General features: G+C 41.9%; 1 protein-coding gene across 1 annotated transcript in view; it reads left to right on the top strand.

Annotated features, from left to right (window-relative positions):
• Positions 1–2,077: 2,077 nt before the first annotated feature.
• Positions 2,078–27,456, top strand: part of CALN1 (calneuron 1) — a gene marked incomplete at both ends in the record, with an annotated part of 433,025 nt that continues 407,646 nt past the window's right edge. The window contains one exon of the mRNA XM_082670270.1: positions 2,078–2,200. Coding sequence (XP_082526396.1) covers positions 2,078–2,200 — 123 coding nt within the window. The remainder of the gene's footprint in view (positions 2,201–27,456) is intronic.

The raw sequence follows: 27,456 nt of genomic DNA, 5'->3' as shown, positions 1-27,456 counted from the left end.
GTGTCTGTGTGAGGGTGTGTATGGGTGCTCATGTTGATGGGGGTGGTGTGTGCAGCTGTGTGGCTGTGGGGTGAGTCCTTGTGTGTGTGTCCGAGGTTAGGGGCTGAATTTGGGGTTGAGATCACACACAGGCTGTGAGTGTTTGAAGACCAGTGTGGAGAGTGTGTGTGACAGTGCTGGTGTGTGTGCGTGTGTGTGTGTGTGTGCGAGTGTGTTTGCACCTGAAGACAAGTAGCGCTGGGGGAGGTGAGTCTGCAGACAAGTGCTAGTGCGTGAATGTGTTACACTCCCGTTTGGTGAGACAAGGCTTCTGGCTTTGGGAAGCTTTCTCTCTATAGGGTATCCCTGTGGTTCCAATCTTTGGGAGGTTCCAGCCCAATCACAGGAGATAGAAGCCCTCTTTTCGGGGAGGACCCAACTCTGTGCCTCAAACCTCATAGAATGAGGAGCACCCAGACACCATCTGGCCCAGCCCTGACCTAGATGATCGGGATTTCTGCTCAAGGTGGAAGGTATAAAGCACACAGACAGTTTGTGTGTCTCTCATTCATTCATTCTACTAACTGACACACGTTAGGCATAGGGCTGAGCCTGTCCCATCTGACCTGGGGTGGGGCTGACACTCAATGCCTACCACATGTACAGATTTACAACCATGATCACATTTGTACACACCTCTCCACGGCTTCATGCTTCCTAAGACCATTTTCTGAGCCTCATCTCCTATGGACTGGCTTCTCCAGGAGGACACTTCCCAGGCATGGAAATGTACCTCTGGTCAGAATCAGGAGGCTGCAAGGGAGCCTCTTCCCAGGAGGCGAGGTGCAGGGGCCGAGCTATGAGGGATGGAAGATGGGGATGGATGTTGCTGGGAGAGGCCACTGCCCACTGCCACGTGCAGACCTTCCCACGGGCCAGCTTTCTCAGGCAAGGGCTCGATCCACAGTGTCCAGGGCTCGTTCAGTCCATCACCAGGATTCTTCCAGTTAACCTCTCTATACTTCACATCTCTGGAGATTCTTTGTTTTATTATTATTTTTTTTTAAACTTCAATGTGAAACCAAAGAGAAACCAATATCAAGTAAATGTTAGTTCAATAAGTGTTTTATTGATCACTGCTTATTCTCAGGTCATCCCTGCCTGGGCCCAGGTGACACAAATGCATCTGAACGATTCCTTGCCTGGAGCTTTTCTCAGTGCAGTGTTGGGAGGGGAGAGAGATAGAGGCCATGGATGACAGCGGATGTAGGCACAGATGAGGGGCGCCTTAAGCCAGCCGGGTGCCTTAACCTAAGCAGAGTTGTAAAGGACTGTAGAGGTTGACCCGATGTCAGGGGTGGGGAGAGAGAGGAAGTCACCCCTCGGTGACTTCAAGCCCACCCAGAGGCTCCATACACATGGGAAGCAAGTCTGGACTGGAGCTGGTAAAGGGCCGTGTAGTCCGGGATGCTCTTCGCTTTGTCTAAGGAAGTTAGGATGACGTTGCCCTGGGATGGCAAGTGGCGTCACAAGCGTAAGAGCTTCGGCAAGAGTCCTCTCCACTAGACGGCTGTGCTAACTTCTCTGCCCACCCCCCACCCCCCGCCGCCACATACACTTCGTTTCTGTGGCTCTGTTGGTGTCAACGGCAAGGAAACAAATTCTGCTGGCGAGGCGCTGGGCTTTCTTGCAGGCTGCAATCACACTGGCTGTTCTAGCTCCCTCCGCATAGCTTACACCACAGCAAAGCCCGCCGGAGCGGGAGTGGAAAAGAACCTGTAAATATGATGGTCGGTTCCAAAGGCACATTATTGGCTTGTTGTGTAGTACCCTCTGGTGACATCGAGGCCTTATTAATAACTAAACATCTGTCACAGCCGCAGTTATATTTCTTGTGCCAGGACTGTGTTTCTACGGTTGTCCTGTTTAAATGCGGAAGGGAGGGTGTGAGTTATTGAGGCAACTGACTTTGAGTAGATTACCACTAGACTGTACAGGCAGTAAGTTTCTGTCAACTCCTTGCAGAATCTCAGCGTCTCTGCTGACGTTCCCTTGGTGTACTCACAAATCTCTCTGAGAACATCGCCCTGGACCCCCGATGCGGCTGCCTGAGCAACCTGGAGAGGGGAAGCCTGAGAATGAGGAAAAGGGGGGCAGAGGAGCCCCCGGAGGGGGAGAGGAGCCGCTGAGGACCCAGGCCCCCGACTTCCCCACTTGGCAAGTCTTCTCCCCCAAACCCCCGGAGAAACGAGCTTTCTTGAATGTTTGCTCAGGACTTGATTGTGTTCAGCCCGCAGGTAGGGGGTGGCATGGCAGCTGGAAGCCTTTGTGCTGAGTGTCTGGGGACAGGACACCAGGGAGGGGCCCCAAGGGGATGCGTGTCCCAGCTGGGCCAGAGATTTGACGATCTGTCTTGAGCCTGACAGCTATCCATTGATTTTATCTGAGATGCATGCAGCGGCAAGGGGATGGGTTTGAAAGCTGACTCTATTAGGGACTGATTAGGTTGGAGGGGGTTGTTAGAAAAAAAAAAGCAACCGATGCCATTTATAGTGTGTGTACTCTGTGGTGGCACAGAAGCAGGAGCTCTGCATAGATAATTTCAATTACTCCTCACAATAACCCCATATGGGTGTTATTAACCCCATTTTTTTTTTTACGGGAGAACAGTAAGACTACCAGTGAACAACGTCACATAGACCGGATCAAACAGGCAAAGGTCAGCCCAGGACTCCTACCCATGTCTCTGAATCCAAAAACTTGTTCCTAACCATTGGACTCCCCTGCCTCTCCCCCGATTATGGGTGAGAAGGTCAGCTCAGGGGGAGGGGTTGTATGTGTTCTAAGTCACAGGCTTCTGTGGGTTTGATCCTACTCTCTTTCTTTTCCTTGGAGACATTCATGGCTGTAAAAACTCAAGAGGAATTTCAACTCTGGGTGGTTTTGTATAGAAAGAAATTTTGATCTGTGTGAAGCTGACATCGAGGATTTGGTCTGGGTGAGCCCTTTAAACAGGTATGTTCTGCAGTGGTCTCCCCAAGGCTGTCTGGAATGGGATCCCCAGCCCTCTCTGTCACCAGCTCCTAGTGGGGACCACGAGTGTTTATAGTGGGGACCGTGAGTTCAGGGTTAGGCTTCTGGGGGAATAAAGGAAGTGGACGTATTTCTGATCTGCAGCAATTTCTCTCCAGAGCTGGGGGCTGGACAGCAGGGACCAGCACAGGATGCTGTAAGACTCTATCCAGAACCTTCTCCAGTACAACTCATTGTTTGGGAAATCAAGGTGGGAGCTGATAGGATCTTTCGCCAAGGGTGTGCTGACCTGCAGGGTGAGCCATTCTCATCGACTCTGAGGGAAGGTCTGGAAGAGGGCAACGTGAAGCTGAAATGACATATACTGAAGGCAGGCTCAGAGGGAGGTTCTGCTCAGGAAAGCTGGTCAGGGGTCAGAGGACGACCTGACCTGGGCCTCCCCAGCCCGGAGAGGAGCCCCAGCAGGAGGCATGGTCCAGTCCAAGGATGAAATCCCCATTTGGTTTATTCTCAGTCTGGAATAAGTGATAGCATTCTGGGCACTTGCCCTGGGAGGGAAGGAGGGAAGGACTGGGGCAGAGAAATGGTTCTGCATGTCCTATGGGGTCTGTGGCAAATGACAGATGTGGTTGATGCTACAGAGGATAAGGAGAGTTGCCCACCTTAGTGGATGAGAAGATATCATGCAGCAAACAGAAAAAGAAGTCCAGTGGAGTCAGAAACCCTTTTTTATTCAACATACTCCCACATTAAAAAATATTTCCCTATTTGTTCCTGTGACTTTGGGATTTAGAGTTTTGGGGCCAGAACTGTGATGAGCATGAGTTAGGCAGTTTAGTTTCCCTCATTTCTGGGGGCAGTAGTAGCCCAAGAGGAATGAATCTGCTTCTCCCAAGCCATCAGCTTCTCCGTGGGGGAGAGCATGAACTCCTCTTGGACCCCAGGGCTGAGGGTCTCTAGGCTCCTGGCTTGTTTTCATCACACATTCACAGTCATACCCACACACCAACAGACATAACACTTTTGCTTGCTCCTTCCTTGGAGGCAGACACACACATTTCTCAACGATTTCTTTGTGCAGTGCACAGAGAGAGACAGCTAAAAGGAGGAGGGGTGAGATGGGGCCAAGGAATGAAGTTCCATGGTCACAGTCTCTGCACCAGGGCTTGGATGTGGAGGGGAAAGGGAAAAGAGCCCACCTGGAACATGTTTTGTGTAACTTTCCATCAGTGAAGTCTCACAGAGTAGAGAAGGTTGCATCCCTGTCCTCCGGTTCCTTGGCTGGGAGCCTCCTTCAGATAAAACACAGGTGTTGAGTACTGGGACTAGTTTACAGAGCATCAGGGGCCTCAGTCCTGAAACACTCTGGGTCCAGGTGGTTGTGCCTGGTATGGGCAGGGTGGGCAAAATTATAAAGTCAGGAGGAGTCTCCTCCACGTGTCCCATCTTCCTGCCCCAGATCATTTTCCCATCTCCTGGTACCAATTTGATTCCTAGTAACAGAAGTCCAGTAGAAGTCTCCTAAGTGAAAAGAGAAATATCTAACATCGTAACACAAGATCCCAGGCACTGGTGGAGGGTGGGAGAAGGTATGTCAGAAAATCCAAAGCCTCAGGGAAGTGAAAAACCCAAGAAAGCTGTTTCTTTCTGCCTGTCTATGTCTGTCTGGTTTCTCTGTCAATATATAGTAAAAATTATCGCTATCAAGTTGCTGCCAATTTGGCAGTCAGCCTCAACTGGGAATTAGTATGGTCCTAGTTCCCAAATCCCTGGGGAACAGGGTCATAGCTGCCCACTCCTGATCAAATCAAGTGTCCAGGGGATGAGGGCAGAGAGTATGAACGTGGTTGCTTCTGCTATAAATATGTGGGTGAAACCGGTGGAGAGACAATGAGAAGTGGGGCAGCTCCTCACCCCAGTTCCTTCAGATATTGGTTTTGTATTCCATTCTTGAAGTTGGTCAGCTACTCACGAGGTGCAGGTAAGGTGCTTGTTATTCATACTCTAAGTTGGAGCCTTTCAGAGAAGGGGGTCCCCAGGAGACGCAGAGGAGTGAACTATCACTGGTGGGACAAAAGCAGTGGGGTAGCTGAAGCTGGCTGGGGGCACTGCAGTGGCCTGTGGAGAGAGACGTCATGCAGAGGCAGGGACTGGAGAGGTAGGACCCTCTAGCCTCCTCCCAGCCCATTCTCCTGCCTGTCAGTCTGGAAGATTACAGAATTCCCCAGAATGTCTATTCCTATGTCTTTGCCAAGGTGTGGCCAGGCTTTCTCTTGATGAATCTGGAGTTGGCCTGTAGCTGGGGACCTTCCTTCTCTTCTACTCTGAAGAGTCTTGCAAGGGCCCATAGCAGTGGAGCCCTGCTTCTCTCGGGCCCACCAAGGTGCTGACTCCTTGGGCTGGAGGCTTGAAAGGATGCTCTTCCCGTTTTGTCCAGACTCTGAGACCTGGAACTCTTTTGACCAGGTCTGGAGCTGACTCATGAATGGTCAGTAGGCCCAGGAGACCAACTGGAAGAGAGTCACCAAGGATAGAGAGATACCCAGGTAGCTTCAGAAAACCACAGCCAGTAAACAACCCCACTCCCATGGTGTTGCTCCAACCCAGCCCAAAGGAAGCTTTTCTAATATGGGGAGAAATGGATGTGCACTGTTGATACCTGAGCTAAAAATAACCCATGTTCCAAACAAAGTGTTTTTTAGTATTTTGACATGAAAACGTGTAGACAAAGCAAGGATTTAGAATGCATGACTCATTAAATTGCTGACTCTGAAAGCAATAGAAATTCAAAGGGAATTTTTCTCTCCCTATTACTCCCTCCCACCCCTGCTCTGAATAGCTTATAAAGAGAGTTTCTACATAAACAGGACCTATAAACTCCTCCATGATTTAAGGTCCTGAGCAGTGAGGGGCAGAACGAACTCAAGTTTTATTGCCTGGTTACTAAGTTGGCTTCCCTAGTTAGGTTGGAATCATCAACCAGAGTCCCACCTGGTCTGCCCATCCTAATTTCCCCTCCTCGTGTCCCTAACAGGTGTCCAGGGGATTCCATGGCCCCACCACGGCCACTGCTCCTCCCTCCCCACAATGCCCAGCTCTGTTGGACCCCAGCAGCATTCATGTCACCAGCCCTAATGAGGATGTTTCATCACCGAGCATTAGCTCTGGGGAGAGCACACACCATATGGTTCTGTAGAAGGATGCAGGAGTGGGCACCTCCATCAACTCACTGGGAGCCTCGGGTTCTTTCTCGGGTTGAATGCAAGGGTTGGGTCTCATCAGTGATGTTCATTTTTGTTTTGTTTTGTTTTCCTCACAAAACCTTTCCAAAGTATGTCTTCTGGAGAATCCCAGTATGTAAGGCAAAAAAAAAAGAGAAGACCCATTCTGGTTGGAGCAAGGTTTGTGTGCGTTTGGGAGAATGGGGAGGTACTTCAGGGCCCCTGAGATGAACAGTGAGACCTTTCACTTGGAGAGACTATTGGTCGACCTTCATAGCATGGTTCCTAGAAAGTTGTGTAAAAATGTCGCCTCTGACCTCTCCTTGCTGTCATCACCTGCTTTCCTTCCAATCACTCCCGCGCTCCTTGATCATCTTAGTGCTTGTTCTGTCTCACATCTGCCCAGAGTCCTGATGTCACGTGAGGAAGCTAAAACCGTGTGGATGACAAGGCAACATTTCCACCTCATGTTCCTTCAGATTCAACTCACAGAACTCACACTGCAATACTCCCCGCTTTAACAACCTCCTTGATGGTGTTTACCACTGTTATTCCTATTTCAGGATATAGAGCATACTGAGAGAAAATCTTACATGGATATGGGACATGGGTAGGTGATACTCATAGCCTTCAACTCCAGCTGGTCTTCAGTGGGACTCAGAGGTCCTCCTAGGGACCAGGTCTCCTCCCCATGTTCCACCATGACTGTTTCGCCCACTACCCACTCATCTAAGAATGATGCTACCTGCTCATTCCCAAATAAAACAAAGGCCCCAGGAGGAAACTTCTCAACTTCCTGAGCACCTGTCTGTCACCTTTTCTGCATCCAAGCTCATCTTTGCCCCTCCCTGCCCATCATAGTGGAGGAGGACGCCTTTCACCAGGTCAAGGACCACCTGCCACCTGTGCCCAGGCATCTGTTCCCTGCCACCCTCTCTGCAGGGACCTTATTCCATCTATTGTACCTCCTCCGTTATTCTTCAACCTCTCTCTTCTTCCCCTAAGCACAGACATTCGTTCTGCTGTCACTTACCTTTAAAAAAAAAAGGCTGATATGAACTTTAAAGAAAATGTTCTTCAAACTTCTTGAAAAAATTGCCTACACTTGTTCTCTTTCTCCACCTTTCATTTACTTCTCAGCCTTCACTTGCTGTGATCCGGCCTCTGCCCCCATCAGTCCACTGATCGTGTTCTGGCTGGAACAAGGGATAGTGTTAGAGCAGAAGGACCAATGCCAAGGAGTGAGCAGTTCAAAATTTAGCTCATCACCAAAATTTATCTGGTGAGTTTACAAAATCTATACGGTTGTGGGCTCTACCTACTAAACCAGGAGATTTTCAACTAGGACCTGGAAATCTGGTGACCCCAATTTCCTTCTCCCTGGGACCTTCACCAACAGCCCAGCAGGTCCCCAGAAGAATTGGGAGGGTCTCTGCTGAGACAATGTTACATCAGCGAGTGTACTTTGCCCTCTTTTGTTATGATGGCCAACTCTTTTCCCTTTCCCTTTCTCTATCAGTTCCAGCCGTCCAACTTGAATTTCAAATGATCTTGGCTAGGAAACTTTTAATCACTCTTTCATTCTCCTGGAGATTGACCCTATCTCTTGGAAATCTTCCTTTCAGGACCTATTTACTTCCTTTCTGATTCTTCTAATACAACATGTTCCAAGGTGATGATCCTCAGAACATCAATGTTAATAAATATTCCTCTAAAAGTGCTTCATGGTTGGTGAAATTCAGGTGCTGCTCCGTACTATATCTACCTGTTAGAGAATATCGATGCATATTAAAACCTTAGCGATGTCGAACAGCAAAGAAAATGGTTTATCTTGGCTTAGCTCGCTTTTCCAAATACACTCTGAGCCTGGAACACTGGGTATGAGTAAATATGTGTGTGTGTGTGTGTGTGTAAAAGCCAAGAAATCACCCGCTAAGTGTTTATTTCCTCCCCCTAGGACACGCCTAGTTCTATGCAAATGATGCATAACTGATATACCCTGGGCCCAGGGAATGCTAGCACCCATATTCAACCAAACACCATTAACTGGTGTGCCAGGATTTGTGCTGGGTGCTGGGAATTCAGAGACAAATAATCCCTTTCCTCTTACAGTTTATAGGCTCATGGAAAAGACGGATTAACACTCACCATAGAGTTTATGTGTTAGGGTAAATTCATGCACAGGGTGTGCCTTGGAACATGTCACACACGCGCACACACACACACACACACACACACACACACCAGGCAGTTGTACAGCTCCAGGGCACACCATTCAATTATAAAACAAGAATACGATGTGAATGTCACCCCCCTGAAGTTGTGCAGTATACCTAGAATAAATAAACCTATATCCACCTAAATATTCATAGTTTGTTCTCACTGATGTGGTCACATTACCCTGCAAGATTGTTTTCACTCAACAATTTATTACCAACATGCTTTTCTGTTGTACGCTGATCGATTTCACCAGTCCCCTCTCGATAGCTGTTTAGGCTGCTCTGTTTTGGGTCTCACAAGCAGTGCTGCAATGAGCATCTCTATTTATCCTTATGAACTTGTGCAAGTATATCTAAATATAAATTTTCTAGAAGTGAAATTTCTGGGTCAGAAAGTATACACTTTTTTTTTTTCCTTTTGCTAGATTTGCCAAATTGCTCTCCAGAATTAGGAACCAATTTACCTAAGGGAAGGGCTTCTGAGGACAGGGGACACTGGAGTGGAGGGGAAGGAGGCAAGAGAGGAGAAGGGCTTGAAGGTGATAATTAGTGGAGCAGTGTCTCTTAGGAAGCCAGGGGGCATGGGATCAAGAACACAGTCTTCACGAAGAAAAAATCTACATGCATAGCCAAAGTGTAAATTCTGGACTCCATAGAAAATGTTACAAATGATCTTAGCTGAGAAACTTTGATCACTCTTGCACCCTCCTGGAGATTCTCTAACTCAAGTCTCTTCAAAATCCTCCTTTCAGCCAGGATCCATTATTTCCTGCATGATTCTTCTAAGAAAACATACCACATTTTTAAAAATTTTAATTTCTATTTTATATTGGAGTATAGTTGATTTACAATGTTGTGTTAGTTTCAGGTATACAGCTAAGTGATTCAGTTATACATATACATACATCCGTTCTTTTTCAGATTCTTTTCCCTAATATTATGGGAAATATTATGGGTTAATACAGAATATTGAGTAGAGTTCCCTGTGTTGTACAGTAGGTCCTTGCTGATTATCTATTTTATATACAGTAGTATATGTTAATCCCAAACTCCTAATTTATCCCTCCCCTCTCACGTTTCCCCTTTAGTAACCATAAGTTTGTTTTCAAAGTCTGTGAGTCTGTTTCTGTTTTGTAAATAAGTTCATTTGTATCCTTTTTTCTAAACAAAGATTCCACATATAAGTGATAGCATATGTTATTTGTCTTTGGTTTACTTCACCTAGTATGATCGTATCTAGGTCCATCCATGTTGCTGCAAATGGCATTATTTTATTATTTTATGTGAAACATGCCACAAATTGATGGTTAATATTGTTATTAATAAGTATTCCTCTAAAAGTGCTCCATGGTCAGTAACCCAGTTGGCCCCTAGGAACCTGATTTCTTTGGAAGAGCTTTGGGTATCAGGATGCTATATGCCTATCTTCCTGGCATTTGCATGGGGGATGCAGCAATGGACCAGAGCATGTCCGGCATCATAGGATAAACAGGGTACACGTTCATGCGATGTACTTTTCACCTCATGGCAGGTAATCTAAGACAGCTTAATATTAAAACAAAGCTTGGTATGTTCTGGTGCAAGATACTAGTTTTTAAGACAAAAATCTTGGACTTCAAAACTGGGTCCTTGCTTGCAGTGAGATGTTTTGGGCTATGACCCCGTCATTCTCTATCATCAGAAGCCCTTTTATGGAAAAATTGAGAATCCCTGGGCCAGACCAAATTCATGTAGCACACTCCCTGTGTTTGTATCAAATTTTAATTTGAGCATTTTGCTCCTATCTGGAAAGTGGGGCAGGGGGAGGGGGAGACAGTGAAATCCATGCCCTGACAGACTTGCTGTCAGCAGAAGACTGTAGAAAACAGCACTTTCCCTCAGGGTTCAGTCAGTCCTCCCCATCGTAGAGCTCAAAGGGGACTGGAGGGACACAGAGGCCCCGCAGGCCTGTCCCACCAGATGTCCCTTCCCCAGTCTCTCCCATCGGAGCCACATCCAGCTCTCTACCCATGGTCCACATGTGGCCATTGCAGGAACCTTTTCCCCCTGGACCTCTGGGTTCTTCTTAGTCCAGCTACTACTGCTTTGCAATAAACCACCCCAAACTCAATGCCATAAACCAACAAACATCTTATGCTCTTGGGATCTCTGGGTCAGGAGTTCAGTGGGGATGGCTTATCTCTGCTCTGTGATGTCCGGTGCCTCTATTGGAAAGACTCCATGGCCAGGGGCTGGAATCGTTTGGTGACTCATATGTTTGGTGCCTGAGCTGGGCTGGCTGAAGGAGCAGCTCAGCTGGGAGTACCTACATATGACTTCTCCACATGGCTTGTCCTTCTCCCAGCATGGCCTCTGGCTGCTACGACAAGCGTCTAGGGATGAGCCTTCCAAGAGCACCAGCTGGGGCCTGGTTGGCCTTTTATGACTTGGCCTTGTAAGCATCCCTTCTGGCATATTCTGGCCGTCAAAGCCGTCCAGATCCTCCTAGATTCAGGGGGTAGAGGCATAGAGAGCACATATCAGTGGCGAGGAGATTCAATTTGGGGACCACATTGTAAAACGCCCACAGTTTTCCTTCATGGATCCTGGATCGTTATGCTACTTGTTCCCAGTGATGTACCTCTTTCAGCGTCTTCTGGATTCCTGCCGGGTGGCATGGAAGAATAAGAATCTGCGTGGTGGGGAGTCAAGATACCCACAATCCTGTGGATAACTCAGAACATTATTATGTTAGAAAAGCATTTGTCTGTCTTTAAATTATCCTAACCTCGTGTGTGCCAGACTCCAGAAGGAGAAAGGGCAGGGCAGAAAGAGCCACGGTGGCAAATAGAGGAAGTTTCGCCACATGGGCAGAGACATTAACCAGGACAGGATTTCAGGGAAATCGATAAAATATGTTCCAGGAGAGAGAGTGGCCAGCCCATGTCATGATACAAGTGGTCCATTCCACAACTCTAGGGGTCACTCAGAGTGTCATTAATCGGGCCCAGGTCACACAGAGCTTTGGTGGGACTTACTTAAAGAAAAGGAGTAGCTGGTACCACTGTGCTGCTGTTGGCCGAATATCTGTCTCCTTCCCTTAGCAGGGTCATCTCCTCATATTATATTTGGGGGAAACAGGTGGGCCTTCAGTATGTACATGAGTCAATCCACCTGTAGCTGATTCTGGTTACCTGACCCCATCTAAGGGCTTAGCACCATCTCAGCCCCATTGCTGCTTCCCTTCCGGTCCACACCTGGGACTCTGGGGCCTCCGTGTTTTCTCAGTAAGCAGCAGCTACCAAGTCATCAGCCCCTGGAGGGGTGGTGCTGGAGCAAGGGCACGATTTCCTTTGCCTTCTCTCAATTCCCCACCCGGCCATCATCACACAGCAGATGGATGTAAATCACAGATTGCACTGAAGGCTTGGGAATAACCAGAGTAGGGAAAATTTACCATCTACAAAGAGATCTTCATAGAGTCAGAAAAAATAATTTCAATGTAGGGAAAAATTACCATCTACAAAGAAATCTTCTTAGAGTCGGAAAAAATAAAAGTATTTTTAGAGGGGCTTTTCGTGCATGCATCCCTTTGGCAGTCTGGTGAAGGCTGTGAATTACGTTTTTATTTATTTTTATTTTTTAATTTTATTTATTTATTTGCGGTACACGGGCCTCTCACTGCTGTGGCCTCTCCCGTTGCAGAGCACAGGCTCGGGATGCGCAGGCTCAGCGGCCATGGCTCACGGGCCCAGCCGCTCCGCGACATGTGGGATCCTCCCGGACCGGGGCACGAACCCGTGTCCCCTGCATCGACAGGCGGACTCTCAACCACTGCGCCACCAGGGAAGCCCCACAATGTTATTCTTATTACCTACTGCCAGGGTGGATTGATTTCTATGGCTTGTCCCTGCGGGGGAGGAAGTCAGAGGGAGCTGTGTCCTGTAGTCGGGGAATGGGTTTCCTACAAAGAGATGGCGACTTGCCCAGAGAAAGCCTGAAGAAAGAAGCCAGGAAACAGGACTAAGAAATGCACCAGACAGGGGTCCTTGGGGACTCTCACCCTTGGCGGCCTGAGGATAGAATCAAAGGGCCCATGAATTTGGATGAGAAAGAATGTACCTTTATTTCCATCAATCTCTAAATGGAATCTAGCATTTCCTTCAATTACGAATGCAGGCCACATGATGCAATGGAATTAGCAGTTCTGTGATTTTGCTGCTGTTTTCCTACCACGTTACAGTTGTCAGAATTATCTCCCCATGTTGTTTACACTTACGACTGCAGTATTTCAAAATTACAATTGCTATTACACCCGCTGTCAGATCTTATTATTTAATGCACGAACAAGGAAGCGCAAGTATTATTACATCACACATTTGTTTTGTCTAATAATTGTGACACTGTACTTAAAAATAATTGATTTCCTTTACTGTTCCCTTGATTATTCTATTTCATGCTTTTAAAAACATAATTCAGGGCTTCCCTGGTGATGCAGTGGTTGGGAGTCCGCCTGCCGATGCAGGGGACACAGGTTCGTGCCCCGGTCCGGGAAGATCCCACATGCCGCGGAGCGGCTGGGCCCGTGAGCCATGGCTGCTGAGCCTGCACGTCCGGAGCCTGTGCTCCGCAACGGGAGAGGCCACAGCGGTGAGATGCCCACGTACCGCAAAAAAATAAAAATAATAAAAACACAAATTAATCTCAAAAAAAAAAAAGAATGTCCCTCAATTGGGATTTGTCTGCTGCTTTTCTCATGATTAGGCTGGGGTTATGGGATGGGGGAGGAAGACAACAAAAGTCAAGTGCCCTTTTCATCACATCATACCAAGGGTGCGTAATATCAACATGTCTAATCGACGTTGACGTTGACCCTGATCACCTGGCTGAGGTGTGTTTGTCAGGATTCTTCACTCCGAAGTTACTAATTTTTCCCTTTTGCATACTGTACTCTTTGGAAGGAAGCTGCTCTACACAGGCTACCCAAGAAATGAGGAGTTATGCTGCATCTCCATGAAGGCAGAGTATCTACATTAATTATTTGGAATTATTCTGTACAGGAGATTTTGTCTCTTTTTCCCCATTTATTTATTTCTGCAATCATGCATTTATTTAGTATGGACTTATGGGTATTTATTTCATATTTTAGGTAAAGATGCAATACAGCTTTCTTTTGTTGCTCAAATGGTTGTAGCCTTAGCCACTGGGAGCTCTTGGCTCCTGTGTTTTGAACACTTTCTCACTTCCTTACGCTACAGGATGCTCCAGGCTCATCTTGTGTATTTCCTGACCCAGTTTCCTGGCCTGGTTTCTTTTATTAGAGAATGGTGTTAGAAACCAAGGTCTGAGCCCTAGGCATGCTTGTTGCTACTGAAGCATTGTTGCTTCTAGGCCCTCTCAGCTAACAGAGCAAGAAAAAATATATGTAGGTATTAACCTGTGTATATACACATATCTATACATATTTCTATATGTAACATCTGTAGCTATATCAAGCTAAATATAGCTCTATACTGATGTCTCCAACGCTACTCCATTACCACATGGATCCTTCTACCAGCCTTCCCTTTCTTACCTGTAAACTCCCACTCCAACAGAGAGAAATCTAGCTCCTATCATCCACCATCCATTTACTTAATTGTTTAACTGCGCTAACATGTATAGCAGTATCAGAACTGTTCACACGTACACCTGTGGGAAACAACTTTATCAACTAAAATGCTTTATAGCACCTTTGCCTTTAGTTTTCCAAATTCCGCTCATTTCCAAAGTTACTTATGTCAGCACTCCTCCCTTCAGTGAGGTTGCTTCATACATGTGTAATACAAATTGATTTGTCACATTCTGCGTTCCATCCTGGATATCTGCTGACCTCCTGATTTCTTAACGTTGCATACATTAAGGTTCACTGTGTGCTGAAGTGATTTTGACAAGTGCCTATTGTCATGTATCCACAATGACAGTATCATACGGAATAGCTTTGCTGCCCTAAAAATACCCTGAGCTTCACCTAGTCAGTCTTCCTCCTTGATTTCTGAACTTCTGCAACCGCTGATCTTTTCTATCTCTACAGTTTTGCCTTTCCAGAATGTCAAATAATTGGAACCATACAGTATGTAGCCTTTTTAGATTGGTTCCTTTCATTTACAAATACCCGTTTAAGATCCGTCTATGTCTTTTTGTGGCTTGGTATCTCATTTCTTTTTATTGCTGAATCATATTCCATTTTATAGATGCACCACCGTTTATTCACCTATTGAAGGGCATCTTGGTTGCTTCTGATGCTTTGGTGATTATGAATAAAGCTGCTATAAATCTATATATTATATATTTACATTTGTACATACAAATATATTTACAAGTAAATATAATGCTATAAAACAGCATGCAGATTTTTTGTGGACATAAGGTTTCAAATTAGTTGGCTAAATACCTAGGAGCATGATTGCTGTATGGTATGCTAAGACTATGCTTAGCTTCGTAAGAAATTTCCCAACTGTCTTACAAGGTGGCTGTACCGTATTTGTATTACACCAGCAAGGAAGAAAATTCCTTTTGCTTCCTATTTTTGATAGCAATTGGTATTGTCGTTTTTGCTTTTGGTTTTAGCCATTCCGATAGGCGTGTAGTGTTATCTCATTGTTGTTTTAATTTGCATTTCCTGATGACGTATGATTTGGAGCATCTTTTCATATGCTTGTTTGCCATCTGTATAGTTCCTTTGGTGAGGTGTCTGTTCACATCTTTTCCCCATATATTTCATTGGGTTGTTTGCTTTTTTTTATTGTTGAGTTTCAAGATTTCTTTGTATATTTTGTCTATAAGTCCTTTATCAGATACATGTTTTTCAGATACTTTTTTCCAATTTGTTGTTTTGTCTTTTCATTCTCTTAGCAGTGTCTTTTGCAGAGCAGAAGATTTTGCTCTTAATAAAATTCAACTTACCAAGTTTTTCTTTCATGGATCATGCTTTTGGTGTTTTACCTGAAAGCTCATTACCAAACACAAGATCATCTAGATTTTCTCCTAGAAATTTTATAGTTTCGCATTTTGCATTTAGGCCAGTGATCCATTTGAATTAATTTTTATGAAAGGTGTAATTTCTGTGTCTAGGTTCTTTTTTTTTTTTTTGCACATGGACCTCCAATCGTTCCAGCTCTATTTGTTGAACTCAACATATGCTTTCATTCTCCTTGTGATCTTCTGGTCTCCTAGGAGGGAATATGCATGTATGAGCATATTTGCAGATACTCACCCCACAAGGACAATCAGTAATTCCCAGAGATAGTTCAGGATAAGTCCATATAAAACAAGAAAACTATTTTATTAAGGGTAACATAATCTGCAAAATGTCCCCTGCCCATAATGGAGAAAGCATTTTGCCTCCTTCTTTCTCTAAGTCATTCTCAGGGATGCAATTATGCACAAGAAATGCGGATTATGTGATGATGATCATGTTACAACAGGGTCAACCTGCTCTATATTCCCACCCTTAGCTACACTATGGATTGGAAATTAGCTATGAATTCACCGCTGTTTCTCTAGACTGGGCAGGACTCAATGTTTATATAGGACTTTTCTCCTCAGTATAAAGGCTACCTCCACCCCTTCCCAGAACAATCCCCAGGAGGTGTGAATAAAGACGTGTATTTGCAGCTACACAAGGACCTTCTGTGCCAGCTACAGGGGACAAAAGTGGAGACAGTATCACATAGGTCCTGCTCTCCAGGGCTCACATTCTAACCAAAAATAGACCTGAGTTTTAAAAGCAGTGATGAGAACAGTCACCAAATAGTCATTTTTCTGACTGCCTGCCCCTCACTTTTGAGGAACCTAAGCTCACCAAAGTCTCCAGAGGTGTTTCTCACATGCCTGTGTACCTGACGGTTGACATATTTCTATTTTCATCATCTTTCATCATCAAGGTGATACCTCCTCTCCTGTGAACCTCTGGTGCCTGATAGGAAAGTTTCTATTGCTGATCCTTGTGGATGTGGCCAGGGATGGGACATGACTGGACCATGCCCATGGACTTCAATCAGCTAGAGGGCTTGTCACCAACACATACAGTATTGATTCAACTTAGAGTCCTTCCGAGAGGTTTGGGTTTTTTTTTTTGTTTTGTGTTGTGTATTGCCTATACATTACAGTGATTCCCCCTGCCCCCAACCTTGAATTAAAAAAATTTTAACAGCACATCTCTATGTGTGAGTTTCTTCTTATTAATTTTGCCAGCAACATGTGATCCACTTTGATCTTCATCCTTATTTTTTAATCAATTCAAAATTTTTTCTTTTTTTTAAATTATAACTGCTTTTCTATAGTTTTGGTTTATTTCTTGGGACCACCTATAATTCTCCATTAGGTTGCATCTCCATTTCTTTGCCCTACATACATAATACATTTTTCTTTCAACATATTAATATCTCTGTCCTTTCCTTGTGTATTCTGAGAGGGCTCTTCTCATTTTTCTCCCACATCAAAGCTTTGATTTGTTTTCCAATGAAACATCTACTCTTTATTGCCTCTGATGAGGACCTGCATTCTGCCAGATATTTCTTTCCTTTTTCCTCCTTTTCCTGTTGGCCTCTTTGCCTTCACCTTGATTTGCTCTCTCTGTGTCCCCGTCTCACAAAGTTCACGCCTTCTTTATCCTTATGATGACTCTGAGGACACGGTTTCTAAAATTTACTTCTGTTTCTTAAGATGGCATCTTTAAGAACAGGCTCTTTCCCTGAGCCTTTAGGACAACATTTCCCTTCCTACATATTACAGTGTCATCTGATAGCCTTCATCTGAAACAGTAACAACAACAACAACAGAAACTAGATAAGTATATGAAACAGTGGTTTTCAAGGTATTATAATAGGGCAATGAAAAATAGGGAGACCTAAGAAACAGGAAACAAAGTGAGTGCTATGATTGCCCCAAATTACTGCCTGAAGGGTTTCCAGCCCTCAGTGCGGGGAGGAGGACCTCAGACATAGCAGAGCTTTAAAATGCTGGAGTAAAAACTGATATGACTTTAAGGAGAAATAGACATATCTACAGTTATGGTTGGATATCTTAACACTGTCACAGACTTGAGTTGAATAACACTACCATTCAACTTGATGTAATTAGAGTTTATAGAATACTTCCAACAGCAGCAGAATACACATTCTTTTTATGTAAATATGGAACACTTACCAAGATGTATCATACTGTGGGCTATAAATAAATAAATAACTTAAAAGAATTCAAGTCACAGAAGATATGTTCAAATATCCTCATGAAATTAAATTACAAATCAATAGCAGGCAGATATTTAGAAAAACCCCAAAGTATTTGGGAGATAAATAATGTACTTCTACATACATTACCTATGAGTCAAAGAACTCAAAAGAGAGATGGAAAGTATGTTGAACTGAATGAAAATATATGTGGCATGTAGCTCTACCAGTACTTAAAGAAAAATTTATAGCACTAAATATCCATTTTAGAAAAGAAGAAAGGTCTCAAACCTAAGGTCTCAAATCTAAGCTTCTACTTGTGCATGGTAATTTTTTTGCTCAGATGTCTACTTTGTCTGATATTAATATTGCAACTTTAACTTTCTCTTGATTAGTATTTGCATTGTATATCTTTTTTCCATTCTTTTACTTATAACCTACCTATATCAATACATATGAAATTAGTTTCTTATAGATAGCATATAGTTCAGTCATAATCTTTATCCATTCTGGCAATCTCTGTCTTTTCATTGTACCTAGACCCTTTATATTTAATGTAATTATTAATATATTTGGATTTATGTCTATAATTTTATTGTTTCTTAGTGTTTGTATACTCTGTTTTCATTCTTCTGTTCCCCACCCCTTCCTTCTTTTGGGTTATTTGTTCATTTAGTATTTCATTGTAATTTATCCATTATTTTTTACTATATCTCTTTGCATAATATTTCTACTTTTGCTTTAGGAATCACAATATACATAATGAACTTTTCACAATCTAATTAGAATCAGTATTTTAAAAATTTGTTTATTAAAAATTGTTTTATTGACATAAATATCATAGAATAGCATAATATTCAACATTTTAAAGTGTATACCTCAGTGGTTGATAGTATATTCATAGTGTTGTACAGCTATTACAGCTAACTAATTCTGGAACATTTCCATCAACCCAAACAGAAATCCCATACCTCCCGTTTCCCTCTTCTCCCCATTCTATGGCAACCACTAATCTACACTTTGTCTCTATGGATTTGTCTATTCTGGACATTTCTTATAAATGGAATTATACCATAAGTGGCCTTTTGTATCTGATTTCTTTCACTTAGCATAATGTGTACAGATTCAGCCATGCTGTAGCATGTATCAGTGCTTCATTCTTTTATTTGGCTGAGTAATATTCCATTGTATGGATACACTATATTTTGTTTATTCATCAATTGATGGACTTTTGGGGTGTTTCCAGTTTTTAACTATTATGAATAATGCTGCTAAGAACAATCATGTGTAAGTTTTTGTGTGAACATATGTTTTCAGTTCTTTTTGTATATCCCAGGAGCAGAATTACTAGGTTGAATGGTAGCTCTATGTTAACTTTTTGAAAAATTGCCAGACTGTTTCCCAAAGTCATGATATCATTTTACATTCCCACCAGGAATGCACAAGAGTTACAATGTCTCCACATCCTTGCCAACATTTATTAGTTTCACTATTATTATTAAAATTTTTTTTTATTATTGCCATCCTAGTGGATTTTGATCTCATTTTGGTTTTGATTTGCATTTCTCTAATGACTAATGACATTGACCATCTTTTTGTATATCTACTGATCATTTGTAGATCTTCTTTGAAGAAATATCTATTTAAATCCTTTGCTCATTTGAAAATGTGTTGCCTTTTTGTTATTGAGTTGAGTTCTTTGTATTCTAGATATTATACCATTATCAGATATTTGATTTGTAAATATTTTCTCCCATTCTGTGGGTTGTCTTTTCTCGATAGTGTCCTTTGATTCACAGAAGTTTCTAATTTAAATGAAGTCCAATTTATCTGTTTATTCTTTCACTGCTTGTGATTTCTGTGTCATATTTAAGAAGCTGTTGCCTAACCCAAGGTCATGAAGATTTATACCTATATTTCCTTCTAAGAATTTTATAGTTTTAGCTCTTTCATTTGTGTCTTTGATACACTTTGAGTTTATTTTCATATATGGTGTGAAGTAGGTGTTCACATTTGTCCTTTTGCGTTATGGATATCCAGTTGTCCCCACACCACTTGTTGAAAAGACTGTTTTTTCCCCAGTGAATGATCTTGGCACCTTGTCAAAAATCAATTGATCATAAACATATGAGTTTTATTTTTTTGGACTCTCAATTCTATTCCATTGATATATGTTTTTATCCTTATGCCAGTACCACACTGTGTTAATAACTATAGCTTTGTAATAAGTTTTGCAATCAGGAATTGTGAGTCCTCAAACTTTGTTCTCTTTTTCAAGACTGTCTGGATATTCAGAGTCCCTTGAAATTCCATATGAATTTTAGGATAAGCTTGTCCATTTTTGTAAAAAGTCAGTGGAAATTTTGATATAGATTTCATTAAATCTGTAGGTCAGTTTGGAGAATACTGTTCTTTAGATATATTTTCCTTTAGCTATTTAAACAGTTTAAAAATAGTTAATTTAAAGTCTGTCTAGTGAGTCCAACATCTCAGCTCCCTCAAGGGTAGTTTCTATTGATTGTCTTTTTCTCTGAGGACCATATGAGCCATACTTTCTGGTTTCTTTGCATGTCTTATATTTTTTCTTAAATACTAGGCATTTTGACTATTATAATGGGAAAATTTTGGAATTTAGATCCCCTTCCTCTCCCCAGGACTTGTTGTTGCTACTTGTTTTAGTTGTTAGTTTTTGTTTGTTTAGTGACTTCTCTGAACTACTTTTGTAAAGTCTGTATTCTTTGTCATGGGTGGCCACAGAAGTCCCTTTTCTGTTAACTTAGTAGTCAGCCAATGATGGACAGAGATTTCCTTAAATTCTTGGAGCCAACAAATTTCCCAGTCTTTGCAGAGGGGCTCAGTTGGGGTATGCCTTTAACATTCAGTCAGGAAGTTAATGACTCAGCCTCAGTCTTCACTTTCTGCTTGAATAGAGCCTAAAGATCAGCCAGAGATGAGTACTTTCAGGAAAGTACTCAGGTCTTTCCTGAGCATGCCCACAACCCTGGGAATGCATGTTGCCTTCTAAATTCCCAGGAATATATTAGACCTTTTCAAAGTCCTTTTGCCCCCAAACATCCAGTTTCCCAGGCTTTCCTCCCAAACTTTTTGGTTAATCTATTGTTTACCCCAACTCTTATCCACTGGTTTAACACAGCAGTAGCTAAACATTTGTCTGAAAATGTTTTCAACTAATGACTCCTGGGCAGTGGCTTTAGAACTGAACAAGTTCCAAGTTAGATGAGATAAAGTCAAGTCTTTTGAGGCACCAGACAGGTACAAAATCAAGCAAAATAATTAAATTATTTGTGAGTGAGATCCATTCTGCTATCTCTGGTACCAGAACTGAAGATGTGGAGTGCCATTTTCAAGGCTACTACTGATCTGGGAGACAGGGACTAGGATAAGTTAACACACCACAAAGCTCATTGTTCTTACCAAGATTCACCCATTTTTCTTGAGTAAGTGGTTCCTGTTTTCTGCAAGCTTTTGGCTAGTTTCCAGACTTCCAAATTAGTGAATTCTCTCTCTCTCTTTTTTTGGCCAGTTTTTTTCGTTACTTTTTTGTAAGGGCAGAATTGTAGAGTTCCCTACTCTGTCATTTTCACTGATATCACTCCCTATTTTATCACTTCAAGTGGAAAGTAGAAATCTTGCCACCATGTAAGCCCTTTATTCTCTTCTTTTATGTAGTGGTTGTCTTATATATTACTTCTACATACATTGGAAACCCCCTCAGATAGTGTTATAATTGTTACTTTCATCCATTAAGCATATTTCAACAGAAGAAGAATATAGTCTATTACATTAACTCTGATATTTACCTTTATGTTTCTTTCCCTTCATTCCCAATGTTCCAAGTTTCCTTTGTATCATTTACCTTCTGTCTGAAGAACTTCTTTTAGAGCAGGTATGCTGGCAAGAAATTCTCTTCGTTTTCCTGCATCTGAGAATATCTTTATGTCACCTTCATTCTTGAAGGATATTTTTACTGTATACAGGAATCTTGGTCAGCAGTTCTTTTCTTTCAGCACTTTAAAAGTATTGTTCCATTTCCTTCTGACCTTCATGACTTCTCATGAGAAATCCACAGTTATGTGATTCACATTGTTCTCCTACAAGCAGTGGACCATTTTCGTTTGTCTGATTTCAAAATTTTTTTTGTCTTAGTTTCATCAATTGATGGTGTGTTTGGCATGATTTCTTTGGATTTACCCTGTTGTAGTTCTCTGAGCTTCTTGGATCTGTAGGTTCATATCTTTTGCCAAGTTTGGGAAGTTTTCAGCCATCATATCTTTACTTTTTCTATACCACATTCTTTTTCTTCTCCTTTAGGACTCTGGTAATGTGAATAGTATTATACCTTTTGGCATTGTCTCATAGGTCTATTAGGCTCTGTTCACTTTTTTCTCAAACTTTTTTTTATGTGTTGTTCAGATTGCATGATTTCTGTGGGTCTACCTTCAAGATTTCTGGCTCCTTCCTTTATCATCTCATGTGGCGCTCATCAAGTGTGTTTTCATTTTGGTTACTGTATTTTTAAGTTCTGAAATTTCTGTTTTGTTATTCTTTATATCTTCTATTTCTTTGCTGAGGCTTTCTCTCTTTTCATTCTTTTCAAAAGTTTTCACCTTTACTTGGAGAATTTTATGATAGCTGCTTTAAAATATCTGTCAGAATTCCAATGTCTGTGTGCTTTTGGCATTGACATTTGTTGGTTATTTTATTCCAAGCAAGTTTAGATTTTCTTGGTTCTTTGTATTTTGAGAATTTAGGATTGTATACTGGGCATTTAGAATACTTTGTTATGTGGTTCAGGGTCTTGTTTATACACTATGGATAATGTTGATTTTTTGGTGTGTTTTAGCAGGCAATCAGCCTGGTTGGATTCAGGCCTCAAGTTCTGACCAATTTTATGTTGGTTGTAGTTCCAGTTGCAGTTAAGTTTTCAAAGCCTTTGCATTGCTATTCAGATCTGTCACACTGGTGTGTGATACCAATGACTAGTTCTGCACCTGGTCTATTATATAATCCATTATTCAGTTCTCAAAGTCTCTGTGTGCTCGTTAAGGTCAGATCAATCTACTCATGTGGAATTGAGTCCCAAAGTTCATAAAAAATTCGAAGTAACCACTTTAGCAAATTTTTTCTGCCCATGATCTTTTCAGCAGTTTTTACTTCTCTGATACCCTCTAATTTGGTCCTCTAGCTAGAAAGCTGCAACTTTAGTTACCCCAATCTACTGTACCCTTTGTGCAACTGCACTTATGTCCAGGACAAGCCAAGGGAGGACAGAGGGAGACAAGAAGAAATGGAGATTCTTGCTGTGCTTTTGGGACCACATATTATCTGATCATAGAGGATGGTTCTCCTTCCTCAAAGTTTTAGGCTCCAACCAGCTCTCCTTGCCACTGGTACTTCTGCTTCCAAGGATTGTTTGGGGGCTGAGGCACAAAAGCACAGAGAAAAAGTAAAGAATGATGGGGAAATTCCATTCTGTGTGTGTGTGTTTGGAAACCACTTTCCTATTCATCCACCCAGAACTTGAGGCATCTCCTGGAGCCCCCTCTGTTGTGCTAATGCTCACTTTCAAGTTTCAGACTGCACTGAATTCAAGCCTGTAAATGCCAGAAGAAAGAAAGGATAAACTCACCATCATTTGGTGGTCCTTTGAGTTTTCATGTTCTTCCTCAATCTGCCTGTTAGGAGTTATTTTCAGAGTTCTCAAATAGGTGCTTCATGAATTCTGCTCTGACTTTAGGCTTCCTTCAGTGGAAGATATAGGTGCAGTATGTTTACTTCATCTTACCCAGAAGTGGAAGCCTGGTCAATTGATTTTTCAAGAAAAGTGCAAAGGCAGTTCAATGGAGAAAGCATAGTTTTGTCAACAAAACCTGTTGAAATACCTGGATACCCATATGTAATACATACATATATACATATATTCTTCAATCCCTACATCTCACTATATATGCAACTCAACTCATAATGAATCATAGACCTAAATTTAAAGAAAAAAATTATAAAACTTCTAGAACAAAACATAGGAGAAAAACTTTGTGACCTTGGATTAGGCAAATATTTAAAAAATATGACTCCAAAAGAATGATCCATAAAAGCACAAATCAATAAACTAGACTTCATCAAAGTTAAGAACTTTCTCTTTGGAAGATACTGTTAAGAGAATGAAAAGACAAGCCACAGACTCAGTGAAAATATTTGTAAATCACATATCTTATAAAAGACTTGTATCCAAAACATATAAAGAGCTTTCTCCTGTGCTCTAGAGCCCGCGAGCCACAACTACTGAGCCCACGTGCCACAACTACTGAAGCCCGTGCGCCTAGAGCCCGTGCTCCGCAACAAGAGAAGCCACCGAAATGGAAAGCCCGCACGCCACAATGAAGAGTAGCCCCCGCTTGCCGCAACTAGAGAAAGCCCACGCGCAGCAACGAAGACCCAACACAGCCAAAAATAAATAAATAAAAGTAAATAAATTTATATATAATAAAACATATAAAGAGCTCTCCAATTTCAATAAAAAACAACCCAATATAAAAGTGTATAAAAGATATAAACAGATAATTCACCAAAGAAGATATACAGATGGCAAATAAGCCCCTGAGAAGATATTCAACATCATCAATCATTAGGGAAATGCAAATCAAAAATATGATGAGGGGGCTTCCCTGGTGGCGCAGTGGTTGAGAGTCCGCCTGCCGATGCAGGGGACATGGGTTCGTGCCCCGGTCCGGGAGGATCCCGCATGCCGCGGAGCGGCTGGGCCTGTGAGCCATGGCCGCTGGGCCTGCGCATCCGGAGCCTGTGCTCCGCAGCGGGAGAGGCCACGACAGTGAGAGGCCCGCATACCTAAAAAAAAAAATATGATGAGGCACCATTACACACCTATTAAAATATCTAAAATTACAATGACCGACTATACCAAGCGATGGTGAGAAAGCAGAACTGCCAGGACGCTCACACTGCTGGTGGGAATGTAAAATGGTAGAACCACTTTGTGTAACAATTTGACAGTTTTTTTAAACAGTTAAACATACATCTTAATATATTATTTTTTACATTCTTTATACATCTGTCATATGATCTGCCATGCCACTTCTAGACATTTAACCAACAGAAATGAAAGCATACGTTCATACAAAGACTTAAACATGACTGCTCATTGCAGCTTTATTTGTAATAGTCAAAACTGGAAGCAACTTAAATGTCCATCAATAGGTTAGTGGAATAAAGATGCAGATCTAGTAGAGAATGGACTTGAGGGCACGGGGAGGGGGAAGGGTAAGCTGGGACAAAGTGAGAGAGTGGCATGGATATATATACACTACCAAACGTAAAATAGATAGCTAGTGGGAAGCAGCCGCATAGCACAGGGAGATCAGCTCGGTGCTTTCTGACCACTTAGAGGGGTGGGATAGGGAGGGTGGGAGGGAGGGAGATGCAAGAGGGAAGAGATAGGGGGACATATGTATATGTATAACTGATTCACTTTGTTATAAGGCAGAAACTACACCATTGTAAAGCAATTATACTGTAATAAAGATGTTAAAAAAATTCAAAAAAATAGGTTAGTGGATTAACAAATTACAATCTATTCATACAGTATAATGCTACTCAGCAAACTATTGTTACATACAAAATTACGGATGATTTTAAAAATAATTATACTACAGTAAAGAAGCCAGATAACAAAAGTGCATGTAGTACAATTCTGTTTCTATAAATTCTAGAAAATAGAAACTGTAATGGTTCCTGTGGGTGAGGGGAAAAGGTGAAGTAAGAGGAAGGAAGGGATTACAAAGAGATACGAGGAAACTGGGAGGCAGTGGATATATTTGTCATCTTGATTGTGGCGATTGTTTCACAGGCATATACATGCATTAAACACTTATCAAATTGTACACTTTATATGCAGTTTAATATATGTAAATTATATCTCAATAAGCCTGTTTTTAAAATGAGTTTTCAACTCATTCTCTGTGACGGTGAAATCAGGAGAAATCCCCTAATTCTTTGGTTTATGGTTAAAATGCTATTTTCCACTTTGTCTTTTTCTGTAAAATCATAAGTTCATTAGTGGTCATTTGAAATCAAATGTATCAAGCACTTCCAGGCTACCTCCATATTTTCTGATTGTTTTTTAGCTCTTGGTTACTGCATTCAACCTTTTTCCCATTTTGATTGTTTATTTTTCTGACCTCTTGAGGTGAATGTTCATTCAGTAAATTTATTTTCATCCCTTCCGTTAAGTTGTACTTTTTTGTATATAAATCTATTGATACAGACAAATTATACAGAGGAAGCCAAATAATGCTAAACTCCCTCTCCAGATAAGACCACTATTAACATTTCTGCCAGCATCCTTCCTGACATCTTTCTGTGAGTGTATACCCTTTGTGTGTTTTTGTGTGTGTGTATGTGTCCAGAAAAGTGCACAAATCATAAGTGTACAGATTACCACACACTGAACACACCCACGTAACCAGAACTCAGTCAGTTAACAAAAGCTTGACGCATTCCAGAAGGCATCTTCGTATCCACTCCCAGTCATTACCCACTCCCACCAACCGAAGGATGACTACTGTCTTGACTTCTAACGGCATAGATTACTTTTGCCAGATTCAAAATTTTAGTTAAATGTAATCATGAGCACGTGTTCAGCTTTATCTTTCTGCTTTCACTCAATGTTGTGTTTGTGAGGTTCGTCCATAACGTTTTAGGGGTTGTATGTAGTTCATTCACAGTGGAGGTTCATTCTCACTCCATTGTGTGAATATATCATAATTTATCCATTTTATTGTTGGTAGGCATCTGGATGGCTTCTAGTTTGGGGCTACTATGAATAGTGCTGCTATAAATACTTGAGTGTATGTCTTTTACGAGCAAATGTATGCCTTTTTTATTGGTTATATACTTATGAAAGAAATTGCTGGGTCCTATACATGCAATTAAAATGTATATAACTTTGAATAAATGGTATCATACTAGGCAAACTATTTTGTAACTTGCATTAATCACTGAACAATAAGTCAAATGCGTCTTTCCATGTCAGTTAATATTATTCATTATATGGATGTACCAGGCTTTAATCATTGAGTTGTTTATGGATGGGCTTCTACTTCGCTTTCAATTTTCAATAATATGCAGTATTTCATATCCTTAGAAACATATTTATTCAGTAGACTGATTATCACTTCAGGATAAATGCTTAGAACTGAAATTCTGCGTCCAAGAGTATGCCCATGTACATTTAAATTTGGATACACATTGTCCAGTTTCCATCTTGAAAACAGGTACAATTTACAATCTCACCAACATTGACTAAGGGAACATTTTCCTATTTCTTCACTCATAGTGGATTTTCTCTATATTTTTAACTCCTGTCAATCTGATAAGAGAAGAATAACGTCACATTTTGATTATATGTCATACAATTAAAAATCTTTTTTTGGACTTCCCTGGGGCACAGTGGTTAAGAATCCACCTGCCAGTGCAGGGGATATAGGTTCGATCCCTGGTCTGGGAAGATCCCGTATGCCGTGGAGCAGCTGAGCCTGTGCGCCACAACTACTGAAGCCCGTGCAAAGCAACGAATACCCAACACAGCCAAATAAATATATTTTAAAAAATCTATTTTTCTCTTTGGTGCTTTGGAATGTATGTTATATGGATATTTAGTTCCACTAATTTATAACTTTATTTTACATGCTTAAACATGTTTTTCAGTTAAACAGTTTGAAATGAAACAGGTCCTATTTGAACCTTTCCTCTGAAAAATAAGGAATCAGGTTATTT

The sequence above is a fragment of the Grampus griseus genome (assembly GCF_964374135.1).
Source record: "Grampus griseus genome assembly, chromosome: 14".
NCBI lineage: Eukaryota > Metazoa > Chordata > Mammalia > Artiodactyla > Delphinidae > Grampus > Grampus griseus.
This window is presented reverse-complemented; position numbering and strand designations above follow the sequence as displayed.